Genomic DNA, 20,977 nt, shown 5'->3' on the forward strand with positions numbered 1-20,977 from the left:
CACTGTTCCCTACCTGCTCACCCACTGAAAGGTCACTCACCAGGTCGAGTATAGCCCCTCTTCTCATTGGACTGTCTACATATTGATCTAAGAAACCCTTTAGGATACACTTAACAAATTCTGCCCCATCAAAACCCCTTGCACTTAGAAGGTCCCAGTTTATGTTAGGGAAGTTGAAATCCCCCATGACTAATAACCATATTATTTTTATACATTTCCTTAATCTATTTACATATGTGTTCCTCAATGTCCTGGTGGTTATGGGGGGGTGGGAGGTACAGTGGGTGTCTCTCTGATTACACCCTTCCTATTTTTGAGTTCTATCCAAACGGTTTGTAATGTCTCCCATGTGCAGCTGTGATATTGTCTCTGATTAGTAGATTTGCTAATTTTTTTTTTGTATCTGGTTGTCAGGACACTTCTATTAAGAAAGTAAAGAAATATCTTGCTCTGGTATGGGAAGAGTGAAGAAGTACTAGGAATTCTTCAATTTCCTAGGCAGTTCCTTGAAATCATTGATGACTCGCCTCAACTCTGGTTTTGTGGTTTTGGATGTGGCTGATGAGATCAGTGTAGGAACTGTAGACTCTTCCAGTGATGAGATAAAACATGGCTGATGAGATGGGTGGATGGATAAACATTGAGGCAGTGCACATCTTCAGCCACTTACATAGGACTTCTGTGTGCTTCCAAAGCATAGCCTTGAAGTACTTGATCTCAACTCAGATGCCCCTTCCCTACTTTGAGTAAATGTGTTCCAGATAATATGGCATTCTTTCAAGGTGTAATTGAGCACATTCTTGAACTCTTTGGTCTGTCCAGCTGGTAATCATTTCCCACAGCAGATCTTGCAAAAGGAATCATTAGTCTTGTGTTAGGCACGTGAATGACATAGTCTGCTCAACGTAGCCAAATGAGATGTAATTAGAGTTTTAATGATGTGGATTTTGGCTCAGGAGAAGGTGCTGACATTGACTTGCTTGTCCTTCCATTAAAGTTGGGGGATTTTGCAGAGACAGTGTTATGTCTTCTGTATATAGTTCAGTTTTTGAAGCACAGAGGAGGGGAGAGACCACTTTTGCCCAGTAGATCATGAGTTTTGTTTCCAGATCTGAGGTCTTGATATTCAAATAATTTTTTTCCTCATTTAACCAAGTTCTATTCTGGCACATTGATGATATTCACCACTTTCACCAATGCCTTCCTTCTCCAAGTGGTGGCTCCCGAGATACCAGAAGTGGTCCATGTTTGACAGGATGTTGCTCCGAACCTCCACAGTCAGACAGCACTGTGATAGAATGGAGGGAGCATCAGTACAGGATACTGATCTTGCAGATTTCCATTAGACAAGACAAAAGAAAATGGGTGCACTCTGTTCAAGAAGGGAGAGTGTCACAAAGTAGGAAACAATGGGTCAGTTCTTGGGGAAAACATTGTCATCTTTTACTAGAAAAGTTACAGCAAGACATTTGGAAAAAAATTAAGATAATCAGGTAAAGTCATTTTGGTTTCTTGAAAAAGACATCCTGTTTGACCAATTTATTCCAACTCTTTGAAGAACTAACATGTGCAGAATATAAAGGAGAACCATTAGCGGTACAACACTTAGATTCCCAAAGACATTTGTTCATATGTTTATAGTACTTTTTTTTTTACAGTGAATACACTTTACAGTCTCTGAAGCTGACATGAGAGAATCCTTCAGAAGGATGAATCCACGGAAAGCATCTGGCCCAGATGGGGTACCTAACTAACTACTAAAGTCCTGCGCCGATTAGCCAGCTGGAGTGTTCATTCAGATCTTTAACCTCGTGCCTCAGCAGTCTGAGGTACCCACCTGTTTCAAGCAAGCTTCAATTATACCAGTGCCTAAGAAGAAACTGTTAAGCTGCCTCAATTACTATTATCCCATAGTACATCCATCCATGGTGATGAAACGTTTTGAGAGATCAATGATTAAACATATCATCTCCTGCCTGAGAAGTGACTTGGATTCATTCCAATTTGCCTACTGGCACAACACGTCCACAGCAGATGCTATTTCTTTGCCTGTTCACTCAACCCAGGAACATCTGGACAGCAAACATGCATACATCGGGATTCTCCAGATCAACTACAACTGGACATTCAATACTATCATTCCCTCAGAACTAACCAAGGAGCTTTGTGTCATTGGCCTGGATACTCTCTTGTGTATGATTTCCTCACTTGCAAGCTCCAGTCAGTTCAGGCTGGCAACAACATCTCCTCCATGATCTCCATCAGTACAGGTGCCCCACAAGGCTGTGTGATTAGCCCCCTGCTCTACCCACTTTACACTAATGACTGTGTGGCTAAGCACAGCTCCAATGCCATATTATTAGATTATGAAGACACGCAGTCCTCTTTTATTGTCATTTAGTAATGCATGCATTAAGAAATGATACAATATTTCCTCAATATACCGTATACCATATACCATATTCAAGTTTGATGATAACACCTCTGTTGTAGGCCAAATCAATGGTTGTGACAAATCAGCATATAGGAGGGAGATGGAAGTTCTGGCTGAGCGGTGCCACAACAACCTCCTACTCAATGTCAGCAAGACCAAGAAGCTGATTATTGACTACAGGAGAAGGAAAGTGGACATCCATGAGTCAGTCCTCATTGGGGGATCAGAGATGGAGAGGGTCAGCGAATTTAAATCCCTCAACGTTTTCATTTCAGAGGACCTGTCCTCAGCCGAGCATTGAAGTGTAATTATGAAGAAAGGATTGCACCACATCTACTTTATTAGAAGTTTATGAAGATTCAACATGACTTCAGAAACTTTGACAAACTTCTATAGATGTGTAGTGGAGTGTATATTGACTGGCTGCATCACAGCCTGGTAAGGGAACACCAATGCCATTGAACGATGAGTACTACAAAAATTAATAGGTACGTCCCTGTCCATCATGGGCAGAGCACTCTTCACTATTGTGCTCATCTGAATGGAACGTTGTCAAAGGAAAATCGCATTGTCATCAGGGACACCCACCACTCACGTCATGCTCTCTTCTCGCTGCTGTCATCAGGAAGAAAGCCTAGGAGCCTGAGGACACACGCCTCCAGGTTCAGAAACAGTTACTACCCCTCAACCATCAGGCTCTTGAACCAGAGGGGATAACTTCACTCATTTTCACTTGTCCTGTTACTGAACTGTTTCCATAACTTATGGACTCATGTTCAAAGACTCTTCATCTCATGTTCTCAATGCTTATTGCTTATTTACTTATTTTTTTTCTGTTGTACTTCACAGTTTGTTTTTTGCACACTGGTTGTCCGCACTGTGAGGTGCAGTCTTCTATTGATTCTATTATGGTTAATGGATTTATCGAGTATGCCCACAGGAAAATGAATCTCAGGGTTGTATGTGGTGACATACAGTGGTATGCAAAAGTTTGGGCACCCCGGTCAAAATTTCTATTACTGTGTATAGTTAAGTGAGTAGAAGATGAACTGATCTCCAAAAGTCATAAAGTTAAAGATGAAATATTCTTCTCAAAATTTTAAGCAAGATCAGAGTATTATTTTTGTTTTGTACAATTTTAGAGTGAATAAAAGGAAAGGAGCACCATGCACAAGTTTGGGCACCCCAAGAGATTTGAGTTCTCAGATAACTTTTACCAAGGTCTCAGACCTTAATTAGCTTGTTAGGGCTATGGCTTGATGACAGCCATCATTAGGAAAGGCCAGATGATGCAAATATCAAAGCTTTATAGATACCCTGACTCCTCAAACATAGTCCCAACAATCAGCAGCTATGGGCTCTCTAAGCAGCTGCCCAGCACTCTGAAAATTAAAATAAATGATCTATAAGAAGATAGCAAAACGTTTTCAGGTTCATAATGTAATTAAGAAATGGCAGTTAACAGGAATGGTGGAGGTCAAGTTGAGGTCTGGAAGACCAAGAAAACTTTCCGAGAGAGCTGCTCGTAGCATTGCTAGAAAGGCAAATCAAAACCCCCGTTTGACTGCAAAAGACCTTCAGTAAGATTTAGCAGACTCTGAAGTGGTGGTGCACTGTTCTACTGTGCAGCGACACCTGCACAAATATGACTTTCATGGAAGAGTCATCAGAAGAAAACCTTCCCTGCGTCCTCACCAAAAAATTTAGCATCAGATGTTTGCCAGGGAACATCTAAACAAGCCTGATGCATTTTGGAAACAAGTCCTGTGGACTGATGAAGTTAAAATAGAACTTTTTCTGGCTGCAATGAGCAAAGGTATGTTTGGAGAAAAAAGGGTGCAGAACTTCATGAAAAGAACACCTCTCCAACTGTTAAGCACAGGGGTTGATCGATCACGCTTTGGGCTTGTGTTGCAGCCAGTGGCACAGGGAACATTTCACTGGTAGAGGAAAGAATGAATTCAATTAAATACCAGCAAATTCTGGAAGCAAACATCAGACTGTCTGTAAAAAAGCTGAAGATGAAAAGAGGATGGCTTCTACAACAGGATAATGATCCTAAACACACCTCAAAATCCACAATGGACTTCCTCAAGAGGCGCAAGCTGAAGGTTTTGCCATGGCCCTTTAGACAGGTATATGGAGGAATCTATGGTGGAGGCTTATATGGGAGGCAGGGTTTGAGGGTTGGCACAAAATTGTGGGCCGAAGGGCCTGTACTGTGCTGTACTATTCTATGTTCTATGTTCATAGTCCCCTGACTTAAACATCATGGAAAATCTGTGGATGGACCTCAAAAGAGCAGTGCATGCAAAACGGCCCAAGAATCTCACAGAACTAAAAGCCTTTTGCAAGGAAGAATAGGAGAAAATCCTCCAAACAAGAATTGAAAGACTCTTAGCTGGCTACAGAAAGCGTTTACAAGCTGTGATACTTGCCAAAGGGGGTTTGCTTCGGACCCTTTAACTTTTTTGTTATTTTGAAATTGTAAAAGATGGAAATAAAAAAAGTAATCTGCTTAAAATATTAAAGAAATGTGTCATCTTTAACCTTATGCCTTTTGAAAATCAGGTCATCTTTTACTCACTTAGCTATTCACAGTAACAGAAATTTTGACCAGGGGTGCCCAAACTTTCGCATGCCACTGTGTATGCACTTTGATAATAATTTTACTTTGAACTTTGAATATCTGTGCCAAAATATTTTTTATCAAATCCTTAACTGAAACCACTTTGCATTATTATTATAGATCCCAAGTCATCTCTAAATCACAGCAGAGTTAAAATCAGTATTCAGTAAAAAAAAGTTTCATCTCCATACATCTGTGAAAGATCAGAAGGACTGCAATCCAATTTTATAACATAAATTAAAGCCATCACATACTGAAGTTGCAGCTGCTGCTTGACCAAATAAGGGATAATTCTAATGAGAGGTTCATTGCGGTTCTGTTCCACTTAAGACCAAAGATTAAAGGCAACTCAGAGATGAGATAATTGGTAGAGTTTTAATTTGTTCATCAATCCAAGTGGAATATTTCTGAAAAAATGTATTGTGGGGCACCATTGTTGAGGATAAGCAATCCTTACTATTTCAGTGAGGCCATAACCTATGACATTTACACATACAAACTAGGAGAAGGTGTAGGTCACTCAGTCCCTCATGTCTGTTCTTCAAAGAAATAAGATCAAGGTTGGTCTATTTGCAAATTCGACTCCTTATTCAAGTCTACCCTATTGCTTCCCATATTCAGACATCCCACCCTGCAAAAACTCATTTCAGGGAGGTAGCATCATCAATTTGCGGGAGACTTCCAGGAGAGGTGGGATGTCTGCAATAGAGTAGTTCCTTAGCAGCTGGCCAGCTAGTTTAAATAACGTTAGCTATGCTAATGAATGAATGACACCTGTTAAACTCACTTCAACATGTCTTTTACAGTCATTTGGGCAATAGAAAAGTCACTGTTGCAAACAGTGCAGCAAGCAACACTCATTATTTTTGACCCCTATTAGGCAGGTGTACAGTTTAGTGTTGTCTGGGGTGAATTACGTTTTATATTTTCTTTCTTTGGAACACTACCATAGTGCTCTCTCTCTCTCTCACTCTCTCTCTCTTGCTCTCTTCCTCTTGCTCTCACGCTCTCTCGCGCTCTCTCACACACTCTCTCACTCTCTTTGCGCTCTCTCTTGCTCTCTCTCTCTCGCTCCCATGCTCTCTCTCTCGCTCGCTCTAAAAAAGAATCAGTTTCCGCGATATTGTATATAATTTGCGGGCATCAGGGAGCCGCTATCAATATGTGGGAGACTCCTGGAACTGCAACTGTAACAAAAACCAATTTCCCTTGGGATCAATAAAGTATGACTATGACTATGACTATGACTTCCGGGAGAGGTGGGATGCCTGCATTTTTATCTACCTCTGCCTTAAAAATATTCCAAAATTGCTTTTGCAGCCTTCTGAGAGTAAAAATGCCAGATCTGCTACTGTACATACTGTATGATACCATATTTTTAATCAGTGACCTTTTGCTGTAGATTCTCTGGTAAGAAGGAACATTTCCTTAACATTAACCTTGTCAATACTCTCAGGTTACATCAACAGTGGAGGAAAAAAAAGCTAAGGTGTAATTTTCTTTTCACAGGGAAAGTAAAGAAACAGAAACATGCAACTGCTACGCCTGCTGAAAAAGGTAAAGTGTTTGAAGATTTAGTTCTGTTATTTGAAAGTTGTCACATGGAAACACTGATATAACAATATTTGAAAGCAATAGTCTTCTATCTAGTGTGGCTGGCAGAGTCATTAATTCCATCACAGATGTTTTTGTAAATGTTAGTGAAAAATCTAAACGGCAGAAAATACTGAAATAAAATTTATATAAAGTATATTGAGAGGGACAAAATGAAAAGAGGTATAGATAGAGTGAAGAGGCAGAGACCTTTTTCCCAGGGTGGAAATGGCTAATACAAGGGGGCATAATTTTAAGGTGATTGGAGGAAAATATAAGGGAGATGTCAGAGGTAAGTTCTTTACACGGAGAGTGGTGAGTGCAAGGGTGCTATTTCGATTTTTCACTAACATTTACCAAAACAGTTGTGATGGAATTAATGGCTTACCCAGCCACACTAGATAAGAAATGATTGCTTTTGAATTATTGGTATATTACCATCAAGTCCTATGACTAAACTTGTTTGATGAATAATTAAATAGCATGCTGGGAGCAACATAAAACATGCTAAAAAGTGAGGTTTTGGGCCTACTAAAGCTTAAGTCTGGGGAAACACATATGCTAAACAACAAAAGCAGTGAGTCCAAGGGCAGGCCTAAGAGATGCTGATATCAGTGTGTCACTGGATCCCGGATACCAAGTCACGAATGGAGATTATCCAGCTAATGAGAGGAAGAGGATTGAAACATATTCTCCTCTAGAGTGATGGTGGATCTAGGATGAGTGCAGAAGATGAAGCTAAGACTTCAGGTCAATTTTCATGCAGAACACTGAAGTCTTCAATAACTCACTCCACACAATTTCCAAAAATGGCTGAATACAAGAAATAAGGGATAGTTCTAATCAGAAGTTCACTGGAGTTCTGTTCCACTTAGGACCAAAGATTAAAGGCATTTGTAGTTGAAGCAACATGGATTGAGATAATTGGTAGAGCTTTAATTTGGTTTTGGTTTTTAATTTTTATCTTCAATAATTTAAGTGAGGATTTTCTGAAAAAAAGAATTCTACCTTTCATCAATGTTGTTACTAATTAAGTGAAAGCACAAAGCAGTACTTCAAAATACCTCTGGATTGTGGAGCCATATTAACATTGCTAAAGGTAAACATTTTCTACTAAATTCAAACACACCCTAGACAATATGCTGATATTGTTCACTCATCGCAAAGTGTACAGGTGGGTATTGTGCTGCTTTTTGTGCTACCCATTGTTAATGACTTGAAATTATCACCTTGGCTCCCACAGTAAATGTGCTGTATACTTAAAACCATTGGATCATAGGATATAGGTACAGAATTTGGACATTTGGCGCATCATGTCAGCTCTGCCATTTCCGTACAGTTTGTGCCTGTGAAACTATATACAGCATCAGTTCCTACCTATGTGCGAGGAAAAGGAAAAACTGAGGACATTCTTAAGACAAACATTGAACTTTAACATATACACTCAGTTATCACTTTATTAGTTACAGCTGTACAACTGATTGTTAATGCAAATATCTAACAAGACCGTAAGACATAGGAGTACTATTAGGCCATTTGGCCCAATGAGCCTGCTCTGCTGTTCCATCTTGGGTGATTTACTATCCCTCTCAACCTCATTCTCCTGCCTTCTCCCCATAACCATGACATCCTGACTAATTAAGAACCTAACGAGCTCTGCATAATGCGTCAAATGGAGGAGAAGATGGCGGCGCAATGCAGCTCGCAGCGGCCACTCCGGTGGTGATGTCTGTTATTTGTCAATTAGGGTGCCGTGCACAATCTTGATTTGATGGAGACGGAGGTGAGAACACAGAGGAACATCTGGTGAAACTTCTGAAACACCTGCTTTGCTGCTGCTGCTACTGTGTGGTCCAGAATCTCCAGAGGGGAAGGCCCCGAGTCCTTGGCTTTGTTTGTTGCTCAGCAGCCGGGGCGGGGTCAAAACGCTCGGCAGAGAATGGTGCTCGGAGAGGCTGTGTCGGAGGGGCTGGTCGGAGGCTCGAAGTTTTCGGACGGACTCAGAGTCTGCTGCAGTCGGGTGCTTCCAATGGTGCTGCATCGGCAAGTTTGCGGTGCTTGGAGGTTCATGGCAGGGAGAGTTTCTCCCTTCTGCTGCCTGCATGAGATGATGAGGCTATTGAAATTTTGAGACTTTTTTTTTTACTGTTTTCTGCTCTTTATCAAATTATGGTATTGCTTTGCACTGTTGTAAGTACGTTTGTACATGTTATAATTATGTGGTTTTGTAAGTTATAGTCTTGGTTTGTCCTGTATTTCTTATGATATCATTCTGGAGGAACATTGTATCATTTTTTAATGCATGCATTTCTAAATGACAATAAACAAGGACTGAGTGTCCTCATAATCTAATCTAATCTAAATGCCTAATTCTGCACTTATATCTTTTACCTTATGGTCTAATTATACTCAATGACCTGGCCTCCACGGCCACCAGTAGCAATGAATTCCACAGATTCACTACCCTTTAGCTTAAAAAATTCCTCCTCATCTCTGTTCTAAATGGACATTAATTGTCTGAGGCTGTGCCCTCTGGCCCTAGACTCACCCACTGTAGGAAACGTCCTCCCTACGTCCACTCTATCCAGAAATTTCAATATTCAATATGCTTCAATGAGATCTACCCTCATTCTTCTATAGGCCCAGAGCCATTAAACATCCCTCATACTCTTTCAACCTTGTTTACTTCTTTTCTGAAGATAGGTGACCAAAATTGCACACAAAACTCTAAATTAAATCCAAATTATAAAACTTCAACATAACATCCCATCTTCTGTATTCAATACATCGATTTATGAAAGCCAATGTGCCAAAAGCCTTCTTTACGACCCCACCTCGCTGTGACGCCACTTTCAATGAATTATGTACCTGTATTCCCAAATCCCTTTCTTCTACCACACTCCTCGGTGCCCTACCGTTCACTGTGTAAGGCCTACCTTAGTTCTTCCTACCAAAGCGCAAAGCCTCTTACTTATCTGTATTAAATTCCACCCATTTTTTTCAGTCCTTTTTTCCAGCTGATACAAATCCCTCTGCAAGATAGGCTTCCTTGCTGTCCACTACACCCCCAATCTTAGTGTCATTTTCAAATTTGCTGATCCAGTTAACCACATTACCATCCTGATCATTGATATAGATGACAAACAACAAAGGACCCAGCAGTGATCCCTGCCGCATTCCATGCATCACAGGCCTCCAGTCAGAGAGGCAACCATCTACTACCACTCTCTGGATTCTCCCACAAAGCCAAAGTCTAATCCAATTTTCAGCTCAGGACCTTAGTAGCACCGTGCTCAACCTTTTGATTCCTGATTTATGTCTGAGAACTTATCAATATCTGTCTCCACAACCGCTCCACTAAATGTTCAGGCGCTTTGGTTCCCACCCCCACTCACACTCTAGTTTAAACCCCGTTGTCCAGCATTAGCACACTTTCCCACTAGGATATTAGTCCCCCTCCATTTCAGGTGCAATCTGTCTCTTCTGTACAAGTCCTACCTTCCCTGGAAGAAAACCTAATGATCCAAAATTCTTATGTCCTCCCTCCTACACCAACTCATTAGCCACGTGCTAAACTGTATAATCTTCCTAGTTCTGGCCCCATTAGCATGTGGCACATGTGGCAGTCCTGAGATCACCATCCTGAAGGTTTTGCCTTTTAGCTTAGCAACTAACTCCCTGAACTCCCTATGCAGAACCTCATTGCTCATCCTACAAACATCTTTGGTACCTATGTGACCACGAACTCTGGCTGTTCACCATCCCACTTAAGAATCTTCCGGAACCATTCCAAAATCTAGTGATTCTTGAAAGATCATTACTAATGCCACAATCTCTTCAGACACTTGTTTCCAAACACTAGGGTGTACATCATTTGGTCCAGGTGACTTATCTACATTCAGACCTTTCAGTTTCCCCAAGAACCTTCTCTGTAGTAATGGCAACTTCACACTCCTCTGATCCCTGATGCTCTCAATGTTTTTGCATACTGCTAGTGTCTCCTACTGTGAAGTCTGATGCAAAATACTTATTCAGTTCATCTGTCATTTCCTTGTGCCCCATTACTATCACACCAGCGTTGTTTTCCAGCAGTCCGATATCCACTCTCACCTCTTTTTCACACATTATGTGTCTGCAGAAACTTTTGGTATCCTCTTTAATATTATTGGATAGCTTACTTTAGTATTCTATCTTTTCAATTGTAATGACTTCTTAGTTGCCTTCTGTTGGTTTTTAAAAGCTTCTCAATTCTCTAAATTTCCACAAATTTTTGGTCTAATATCTTCTCTTAATTCTTGCCCTAACCCTGGCCCCTGGAAGACAAGGTACCATCTGGGTATCTTTGTCACCTCCACAGAATCTCCTAGTAATACACACAAAATGCTGGAGGAACTCAGCAGGCCAGGTAGCACTTACCTCCTGGGATTTTCACACACAACGTCTTCTAGGCCAGCCAGCATCTATGGAAAAGAGTAAACAGTAACTGTTTTGGGCCAAGACCCTTGATCTATTCGCAAACAAGAGGAAATCTGCAGATGCTGGAAATTCAAGAAACACACATAAAAAGTGCTGGTGAACGCAGCAGGCCAGGCAGCATCTATAGGAAGAGGTACAGTCGACGTTTCGGGCCGAGACCCTTCGTCAGGACTAACTAAAAGAAGAGATAGTAAGAGATTTGAAAGTGGAGGGGGAGGGGGAGATCCGAGCTGATAGGAGAAGACAGGAGGGGGAGGGATGGAGCTCTTGGTTTTCCAGCATCTGCAGATTTTCTCCTGTTTGTGATTCCACAGAATCTCCTATCTGCTCCTTCACTAATCCCCGATCAATGCTTCCCTCCTCTTCTCCCTCTTTCCCTTCTGAACTACAGAGCCAATCTCGGTGCCACAGAGTAGTCACTGCAGCTTCTCCCTGGCAGGTCACTCCCCACCCCCAACTGTATGATGATTATGAAGACACGTAGTCCTCTTTTATTGTCATTTAGTAATACATGCATTAAGAAATGATACAATATTTCCTCTGGTGTGATATCACAAAACACAGGACAAACCAAGACTGAAAAAACTGATAAAACCACATAATTATAACATATAGTTACAACAGTGCAACAATACCATAACTTGATGAAGAAGTCCATGAGCACAGTAAAAAGTTCAAAGTCTCTCAAATATCCCACATTTCACACAGACGGGAGAAGGGAGAAAAACTCTCCCTGCCATGCCGACCACAATCCGACTCTGAGTTGTCCGAAAACTTCGAGCTCTGATCAGCTCTCTGACACCGAGTACTGAGCGCCATCTCTATCCGAACAATTTGACCTCCTTCTCGGTCGCCAAAAGCAGGCAAGGCCGGGGATTTTGAGGCCTACCCTCCGAAAGATTCCCGACCACACAGTAACGACAGCAGCGAACGGGCATTTCAGAAATTTCTCCAGACGTTCCTCTGTGCTTTCACATTCATTCTCCTTCAAATCAGAATTGTCCAATGCCCCTATTTAAAGGATACAATATCATTTTTCACCGGAGAGCTGCACACGCGCGGCGTGCTGCCATCTTCTCCTCCCGCCAAAAATAGCCTAACATGTGACAGCAAATCAATTCATAAAGCATGCAGACATGTTAAGAAATTCAATTGTTGTTCAGACTGAACATCACAGTTGGACAGAAATGTGACCTAAGTAACTTTGACCATGGAATGATTGTTGGTGACAGATGGAGTGGTTTGAGTATCTCAGAAGCTGCTGATCTTCTGGGATCTTCACACACATTATCCACTAGTGTTTACAGAGAATGACCTCAATGATGGAACAGGCGGACGTAGTTACTTCGAACTCAACGGCTGTGAAGGCGGACAAAGGCTGCAACAAATCCATCAGCTCCAATCATCGTGGTTTCCATGCCATTGGAATCAGTTGGTTGATTAGTGAAGTATCGTGTGCTTCTTGGAGTGCAACATCAAGTACACGTTAAACAAATACATGCACAGGCGTCTTCACTCTGTGGGCCACTTGATCAACAGAACAAAGACCATCATCCTCGACCTCGAGGGATAGCCACGACGATGACGACAAAGAATGGTGTAAAAACTTTAAGTTTACCCTACGGCTTGCCAAGTTTTTACTATCCCTGTCTTAAAAATATTTAAATTTAAAGACATTGTTCTATAATTTTCTTCAAGAAAAAATGAACGCTAGAACTCTGTTACTGCATGTGTGATGCCTTATTTTTAGACAGTGATCCTTTGCTCTAGATTTTCCCGCAATATGAATGGTCTTTGTCGATACTGTCAGGATGTACATCACGAGTGGGGGGAGAAAATACTAAGCTGCCATTTTCTTTTTACAGAGAAAGTAAAGGAACAGAAACCCACCACTGCTGCCTCTGTTGAAAAGGGTAAAGCATTTGGAGATTTAATTCTATTATGGGCAAGTTGCTGCATGGCAGAGACAAATAAAAAATAATTTGAAAGCTATAATCTTATAACTAGTGTCACTGGTAAAGCTATTAATCCCATCAGAACTGTTTTATTAAACGTTGGCTGGAAATCTAAGCCACAGAAAATATCTTAGTAAAACTCATTTCAGCCACTGTCTGTAACTCTTGGCTTGGCATTTCCCTTACTTCTCTCTTACCCTCAAGCTAGTTTGATGAAAATTAAGATAACATCCTGGGAGCAGGATGAAACATCCTAAAAAGTGAAGTTTCAGCCTCGTGAACATTAAATATAGGACTACACGTACTAAAAAGCAAAAGCAGTGTGTCTAAGGCATAAATAAGGAATACTGTTATTAATGAAGCTAGAAGTGTAACTAAGAGATACTGATATCAATGAATCACTGGAACCCTAGATACCAAGTTGAAAACACAAAATAATCTGCAGATACTGGGGTCAAAGCAACACTCACAACACGCTGGAGGAACTCAGCAGGTCGGGCAGCATTCGTGGAAAAGATCGGTCGACGTAAGGAAGTAGCCCAAGAAATAATGGATGCATTAGTGATAATTTTTCAAAACTCGTTAGATTATGGACTAGTTCCTGAGGATTGGAGGGTGGCTAATGTAACCCCACTTTTTAAAAAAGGAGGGAGAGAGAAACCAGGGAATTATAGACCGGTTAGCCTAACGTCGGTGGTGGGGAAACTGCTGGAGTCAGTTATCAAAGATGTGATAACAGCACATTTGGAAAGCGGTGAAATCATCGGACAAAGTCAGCATGGATTTGTGAAAGGAAAATCATATCTGACGAATCTCATGGAATTTTTTGAGGATGTAACTAGTAGAGTGGATAGGGGAGAACCAGTGGATGTGGTATATTTGGATTTTCAAAAGGCTTTTGATAAGGTCCCACACAGGAGATTAGTGTGCAAACTTAAAGCACATGGTATTGGGGGTAAGGTATTGATGTGGATAGAGAATTGGTTAGCAGACAGGAAGCAAAGAGTGGGAATAAACAGACCTTTTCAAAATGGCAGGCAGTGACTAGTGGGGTACCGCAAGGCTCAGTGCTGGGACCCCAATTGTTTACAATATATATTAATGACTTGGATGAGGGAATTAAATGCAGTATCTCCAAGTTTGCGGATGACACGAAGCTGGGCGGCAGTGTTAGCTGTGAGGAGAATGCTAAGAGGATGCAGGGTGACTTGGATAGGTTGGGTGAGTGGGCAAATTCATGGCAGATGCAATTTACTGTGGATAAATGTGAAGTTATCCACTTTGGTGGCAAAAATAGGAAAACAGATTATTATCTGAATGGTGGCCGATTAGGAAAAGGGGAGGTGCAACGAGACCTGGGTGTCATTATACACCAGTCATTGAAAGTGGGCATGCAGGTACAGCAGGTGGTGAAAAAGGCGAATGGTATGCTGGCATTTATAGCGAGAGGATTCGAGTATAGGAGCAGGGAGGTACTACTGCAGTTGTACAAGGCTTTGGTGAGACCACACCTGGAGTATTGTGTGTAGTTTTGGTCCCCTAATCTGAGGAAAGACATCCTTGCCATAGAGGGAGTACAAAGAAGGTTCACCAGATTGATTCCTGGGATGGCAGGACTTTCATATGAAGAAAGACTGGATGAACTGGGCTTGTACTCGTTGGAATTTAGAAGATTGAGGGGGGATCTGATTGAAATGTATAAAATCCTAAAGGGATTGGACAGGCTAGATGCAGGAAGATTGTTCCCGATGTTGGGGAAGTCCAGAACGAGGGGTCACAGTTTGAGGATAAAGGGGAAGCCTTTTAGGACCGAGGTTAGGAAAAACTTCTTCACATAGAGAGTGGTGAATCTGTGGAATTCTCTACCACAGGAAACAGTTGAGGCCAGTTCATTGGCTATATTTAAGAGGGAGTTAGGTATGGCCCTTGTGGCTACGGGGATCAGGGGGTATGGAGGGAAGGCTGGTGCAGGGTTCTGAGTTGGATGATCAGCCATGATCATAATAAATGGCGGTGCAGGCTCGAAGGGCCGAATGGCCTACTCCTGCACCTATTTTCTATGTTTCTATGTTTTGGGCTGGAGCCCTTCATCAGGACTGTAGATGGAAGGGGCAGAGGCCCTGTAGGTGATTGGTGATTGACCAATAAATGAGGGGAAGAGGATTGAAACATGTTCTCTTCTGGAGTGATGGTGGATCTAGGATGAGTGCAAAAGATGAAGCTGAGACATTCAAGCCAATTTTCACAACAGAACACTGAAATCTTCAGTAACTCACTCTATGTAATTTCCAAAAATGGCTGAATACAGGAAATAAGGGATGATTCTATTTGGAGGTTCATTGCAGTTCTGTTCAACTTAAAACCAAAGATTAAAGGCATTTGTAGTTGAAGCAACCAAGAAATAAAGTCATTGGTAGAGCTTTAATTTGGTTTTAATTTTATCTTCAATAATCCAAGTAGGGATTTTCAGGAAAAAAAAAATGCATTGTACCTTTCTTCGATGTTGTTACTATTTAAGTGAAAGTACAAAGCAGCACAACAAAATATCTCTGGATTAAGGAACTACATATGAGCATTGCTAATGGTGAACATTTTCCATCACATTTAAACACTCCAGATATAATGGACAATGTAATAACTTTCCTGACATTCATCGCTCATTGTGTAGCACGTGTCCAAGTGGTTAAGGCATTGGGCTCATGATCTGAAGGTCGTGGGTTCGAGTATTGGCCAAGGCAGTGTGTTGTGTCTAACCAATTTCCCCTGGGATCAATAAAGTATGACTATGACTATTGCAAAGTGTTTAGGTGGGTATTAGCAAGGGCACTACTGCACTGGTTATTGTGCTACCTATAGTTAATGGTTTACTCACAATTATCACCTTGGCTCCCAGAGTAAGCATGGCTATATATTTAAAATACAGGTTGGTGCCTGTGAAACTGTATACATTTGAGTTCATACATTAGATGAGGAAAGGGAAAAACTGTGGACATTCCTGTTAAGACAAATCTTAAGCTTTAATAGATAAATCATCACATTTATTTTTAAATGGAGAATCATAGTGTAGAATATCTGTGAATGATTGAAATGGGGACAAGATCAAGTATTTATTCTCTTGAGCCTGTTCTCCAGTCCATTTCAAAAATAATCCTCCCAAATTTTCTTCTGCAGAATGACAGAGAAGCTTTTGGTAATAACACTTTGATGGATTTGCAATGGGAGACTGAAATAACTCCTGTAATAATATTGGACAATGGCCCTGTTAGATACTGCCATAATGACTACATAGGTACTGCTTCGCGTACTCATGCGGAGTTTGTCAATTTCATCACCTTTGCCTCCAACTTCCACCCTGCCCTTAAATTCACTTGGTCCATTTCTGACACCTCTCTTCCCTTTCTCAATCACTTTGACTCCATCTCTGTTGGTAAACTGTCCAATTTATTTTATAAACCAATTGATTCCCTTGGTTATCTTGATTATACCTCTTCCCATCCTGTCTCCTGTAAAAATTGCTATTCCCTTTTCTCAGTTCCTTCGTCTCCATTACATCTGTTCCCAGGATGAGGCTTTCTAGTCCAGAACATCAGAAGCGTCCTCCTTTTTCAAAGGAAATGGTTTCTCTTCATTCACCATTGATGCTGCCTCACCGCATCTCCTCCATTTCCCAGACATCCACGCTCACACCATTTTCCTGCTGCCTTAAAACTGATGGAGTTCTTCTTGTCCTCGCCTACCACCCCATGAGCCTTTACAACCAGCACATTCTTCTCCACAGCTTCCGCTATCTTCAGCGGGATCCGACCACCAGACCCATCTTTACCTGCCCCCACTGTCTGCTTCCACAGAGATCACTCCCTCTATGACTTCCCTGTCTATTCCTCCCTCCTGGCACTTATTCTTGCAAGCAACAGAAATGCTGCACTTGCTCATTTACCTCCTCCCTTACCTCTATTCAGAACTCCATGGGGCTTTTTGAGGTGAAGTAACATTTCACCTGCAAATCTCTTGGGTTTGTCTATTGTATCCAGTGGCCTTCTCTATACGGGTGAGACCTGATGTGAATTGGGAGACCACTTCTGGTCCATCTGCCAAAAGTGTAATGTCCTTGTGGAAGACCATTTTAATTCCCATCCCCATTCCTGTTCTGATGTATCAGTCCATGGTCTCCTCTCTTGCTGCGGTGGAGCTGCAATCAGGCTGGAGGAATGGCACCTCGTCACCCGTCTAGGTAGCTCCCAGCCTGATGGCATGAACATCGATTCCTCCTTCTGGCAAAAAATGTTCCATCACCCTTCTCTCTTCTTCTTTTCCCTCCTCTGGCCTCTTGCCTCTTCTCCTTGCCTGCCTGTCAGCTCCCTCTTGTGCCACTCCTTCTTCCCTTTCTCCCATGATCCACTCCCTTCTCCTGTCAGATTCCTTCACTTTTCCCACTCACCTGGCTTCACCTATAACCTTCTAACTAGTCCTTCTTCCCCTCCCTCTACCCTTTTACTCTGGTGTCTTTCCCCTTCCTTTCCCGTCCCGAATAAAGGTCTCAACTCTTTATTCATCTCCATAGCTGCTGCCTGACTTGCAGAGTTCCTCCAGCATTTGAGAGTGTTGATCTAGATTTCCAGCATCTGCTGAATATCTTGTTGCTTTTTCTGCTTTATTAAGATTGAATTTTGTGTATCTGTGTGCCAAGGTACAAACATACGAACCATGTGAGGGTAAATGGGACAGGTATAGATCAAGAATCAAGGCTCAGTTTTAATTACCATATACATTTACACGTATTAGGAATTTGCTGTGGTATGTTGCTGCAACATGCAACTGCAAAAAAAAAAATTCAACAAATATAAAAATAAAGAATTATATAAAAAGTACGTAAAAAGACCTGCCGAAGGGTTTCGGCCTGAAACATCGACTGTAGTCTTTTCCTAGATGCCGCCTGGCCTGCTGAGATCCTCCAGCATTTTGTGTGTGTTGCCCGGGTTTCCAGCATCTGCAGATTTTCTCTTGTTTGTGATTAAAAAGTAAAGTTACAGGTTAAAATACAGATGTGGAATAAAATGTGCATAAATACATAAATACCAGGATGATCTACAATGTAAACAATATTATAATAAGTGGTTTAAAGAATAGTGCAGTGAGAGGGGCAATAGGTAGAAGGAGGTGGGGTGCTAACTAGAGTGGTGGATCAGATTAACTGCCTGGGGAAGAAACTTTTAAGATAGTGCAACATTTTTGTTTTAGTGGCTGTAAGCACATTCCAGAAGGCAGCTTTTGGGAAAAATACAAAAGCTTTTGGATAAGTAGAATGATTGGTGTGGATGTGGTCATGGTGAGCTGAAAGGCATGTAAATTAGTTAATCATTTGTACCGAGCTGCAGTAAAAGACATTGTTTTGAAAGTCACCCATACAGATCATTTCATTACATCAGTATATCAAGTTAGAACGACAGAGTGCGGACTAAAAGGGTACAGCTACAGAGATCCTGCAGTACAGGCAGACATTAAGATGCGAGGCCATGATGAAGTAGATTGTGCAGTCAAGAGTCTGTCTTGTCGTACAAAAGGTCTGTTTAATAGTCTTATAACTCTGAAATAGTATCTGGCAGAATGCGCTCTCAGGCTTTTACAGTTCTCTCCAGTTGCAGGGGGAGAAAAGTGAATGTTCCAAGGGGATTTTTTTTTAGGTGTTGACCTCTTTATTGAGGCAGTAAGAAGTGTAGTTTCTGTGTGTGTTGAGATGTGTCCACCATTCCCTGAAGTTTCTTGTGTTTGCCATACCAAGCTGTGATGCATCCAGACAGGATTGTCTCTATAGTGCATCAATAAAAGTTAGTGAGGATCAACAGGGACATGTCAAGTTTCTTAATCCTTCCAAGGAACGAGAAGCTCTGGTTCACTCTCTTGGACGTGGCATCAATGTATTTGGACCAGGAGATGTTACTGGTGATGTTTTCTCCCGGAAACTAGGTCTCAATAAGCTTGTTTACATCGTTGCTGTCAACAAGAACGTGTGCACCATCCTATTTCCTGAAATAAATGGCCAATTCTTTGGATTAGGGAAAAGTTGTTGTCATGACACCATGTCAGGAGGGTCTCTGTCTCTTTCCTGTACTCGAATCATTGTCTGGGATTCAACTCACTACAGTGATTTCATCTGCAAAAATGGAGATAGAGTTGTAGCAGAACGTAGCCGCAGAGTCAGGGGGCTGAGGACCCAGCCTTGTGGGGCACCAGTGTTGAGAATAACAGTAGTGTCGTTGCCTAACCTTACTGCGTCTGTGATTCAATAACCTATGACATTCTGTATACACATACAATCTGGGAGCAGGTGTAGGTCACTTAGTCCCTCAAAGCTGTTCTTCAAAGAAATAAGTTCAAGGTTGATCTATTTGTAACTCTGGCTCCATATTTAAGGCTACCCTACTGCATACCAAGTACTTAGGATCAGGATCAGGTTTAATATCACTGGTATTTGTCATGAAATTTGTTGGCAGTAGTGCATTACAATACATAATTATAAAAACTAAATTACATTAATAAATATAAATATATTTATACTTATTAAGAGTTATTTTTAATAAGTAGTGAAAAAAAGATTTAAAAAACATGACATTGAAGTAGTGTTCATGGATTCAATGTCCACTCAGAAATAAGATGACAGAGGGGAAGAAGCTATTCCTGAATCATTGAGTATGTGCCTTCAGGCTCCTGTACCAATGAGAGGAGGGTATATCCTGGATGATGGGGGTGTTTAATGATGGATGCTGCCTGGGTACTGGATTTATCTATCTCTGTCTTTAAAATATTCAAAAACTTTTTTCTGCAACATTCTGAGAAAAAACAGAACTCTATTCTTGTATGTGTGATGCCTTATTTTTAATCAATGAGCCTTTGCTCTAGGTTCTCCCACAAGAAGGAACAATCACTTCACAGCAACCCTGTCAATACTCTCAGGATGTACATCAACAGTGGAGGGAAAAAAAAACTAAGATTTCATTTTCTTTTCACAGGGAAAGTAAAGAAACAGAAACCCACCACTTCTGACAAAGGTAAAGCGTTTGAAAAATTAATTCTATTATCTGGCAAGTTGTCACATGACAGAGACCGGTACAACAATAATTTGAGAACTATAATCTTATATCTAGTGTGGCTGGCAGTCATTAATCTCATCAGAATTATTTAAAAATATTAAACAGCAGCAAATATCTAAATAAAGCCTTGTTTATAATAAGGTTCCTTAAACCAGTTTCAGCCACTGCACTGCCTGTAACTCATGGCCAGACATATCCTTTACACCATCAAGCCTGGTGACTAACCCCATTCTGAAGAATAATTGTGATAGCATGCTGGGAGCAACATGAAACATCCTAACAAATGAGGTTTCAGCCTTGTGAAGTTCAAACATGTGACTGCACATGTGCCAAACAGCAAAAGGCAACTAAGATATGCTGACAACAGGAATTCTGCAGATGCTGGAAATTCAAGCAACACACATTAAGGTTGCTGGTGAACGCAGCAGGCCAGGTAGCATCTCTAGGAAGAGGTACAGTCGACGTTTCAGGCCGAGACCCTTCGTCGGGACTAACTGAAGGAAGAGTTAGTAAGACAAATCTCTTGTCTCTAGTTCTTGTCTCTAGCTCTTCCTTCAGTTAGTCCCGACGAAGGGTCTCGGCCTGAAACGTCGACTGTACCTCTTCCTAGAGATGCTGCCTGGCCTGCTGCGTTCACCAGCAACTTTGATGTGTGTTGCTAAAATATGCTGATATCAGTCAATCTCTGTAACACTGGATACCAAGTTGTGAATAGTTGTTGACCAACTAATGAGTGGAGAAGGAGGATTGAAATCTATTCTCCGCTCGAGTGACAGTGGATCTAAGCTGAGTGCAGAAGATG

The 20,977-nt window shown here is 41.4% G+C and overlaps 1 protein-coding gene across 1 annotated transcript in view; it reads left to right on the forward strand.

Moving 5' to 3' along the window:
• The window catches only part of trdn (triadin), a 559,007-nt gene that overhangs the window by 317,290 nt on the left and 220,740 nt on the right, over positions 1 to 20,977 (forward strand). Inside the window, exons 26-28 of the mRNA XM_072251580.1 lie at positions 6,573 to 6,620; positions 12,998 to 13,045; positions 20,095 to 20,133. Of these exons, the coding sequence (XP_072107681.1) occupies positions 6,573 to 6,620; positions 12,998 to 13,045; positions 20,095 to 20,133 (135 nt within the window). The remainder of the gene's footprint in view (positions 1 to 6,572; positions 6,621 to 12,997; positions 13,046 to 20,094; positions 20,134 to 20,977) is intronic.

This window comes from Mobula birostris, chromosome 2, assembly GCF_030028105.1.
Source record: "Mobula birostris isolate sMobBir1 chromosome 2, sMobBir1.hap1, whole genome shotgun sequence".
In the NCBI taxonomy this organism is placed as follows: domain Eukaryota; kingdom Metazoa; phylum Chordata; class Chondrichthyes; order Myliobatiformes; family Myliobatidae; genus Mobula; species Mobula birostris.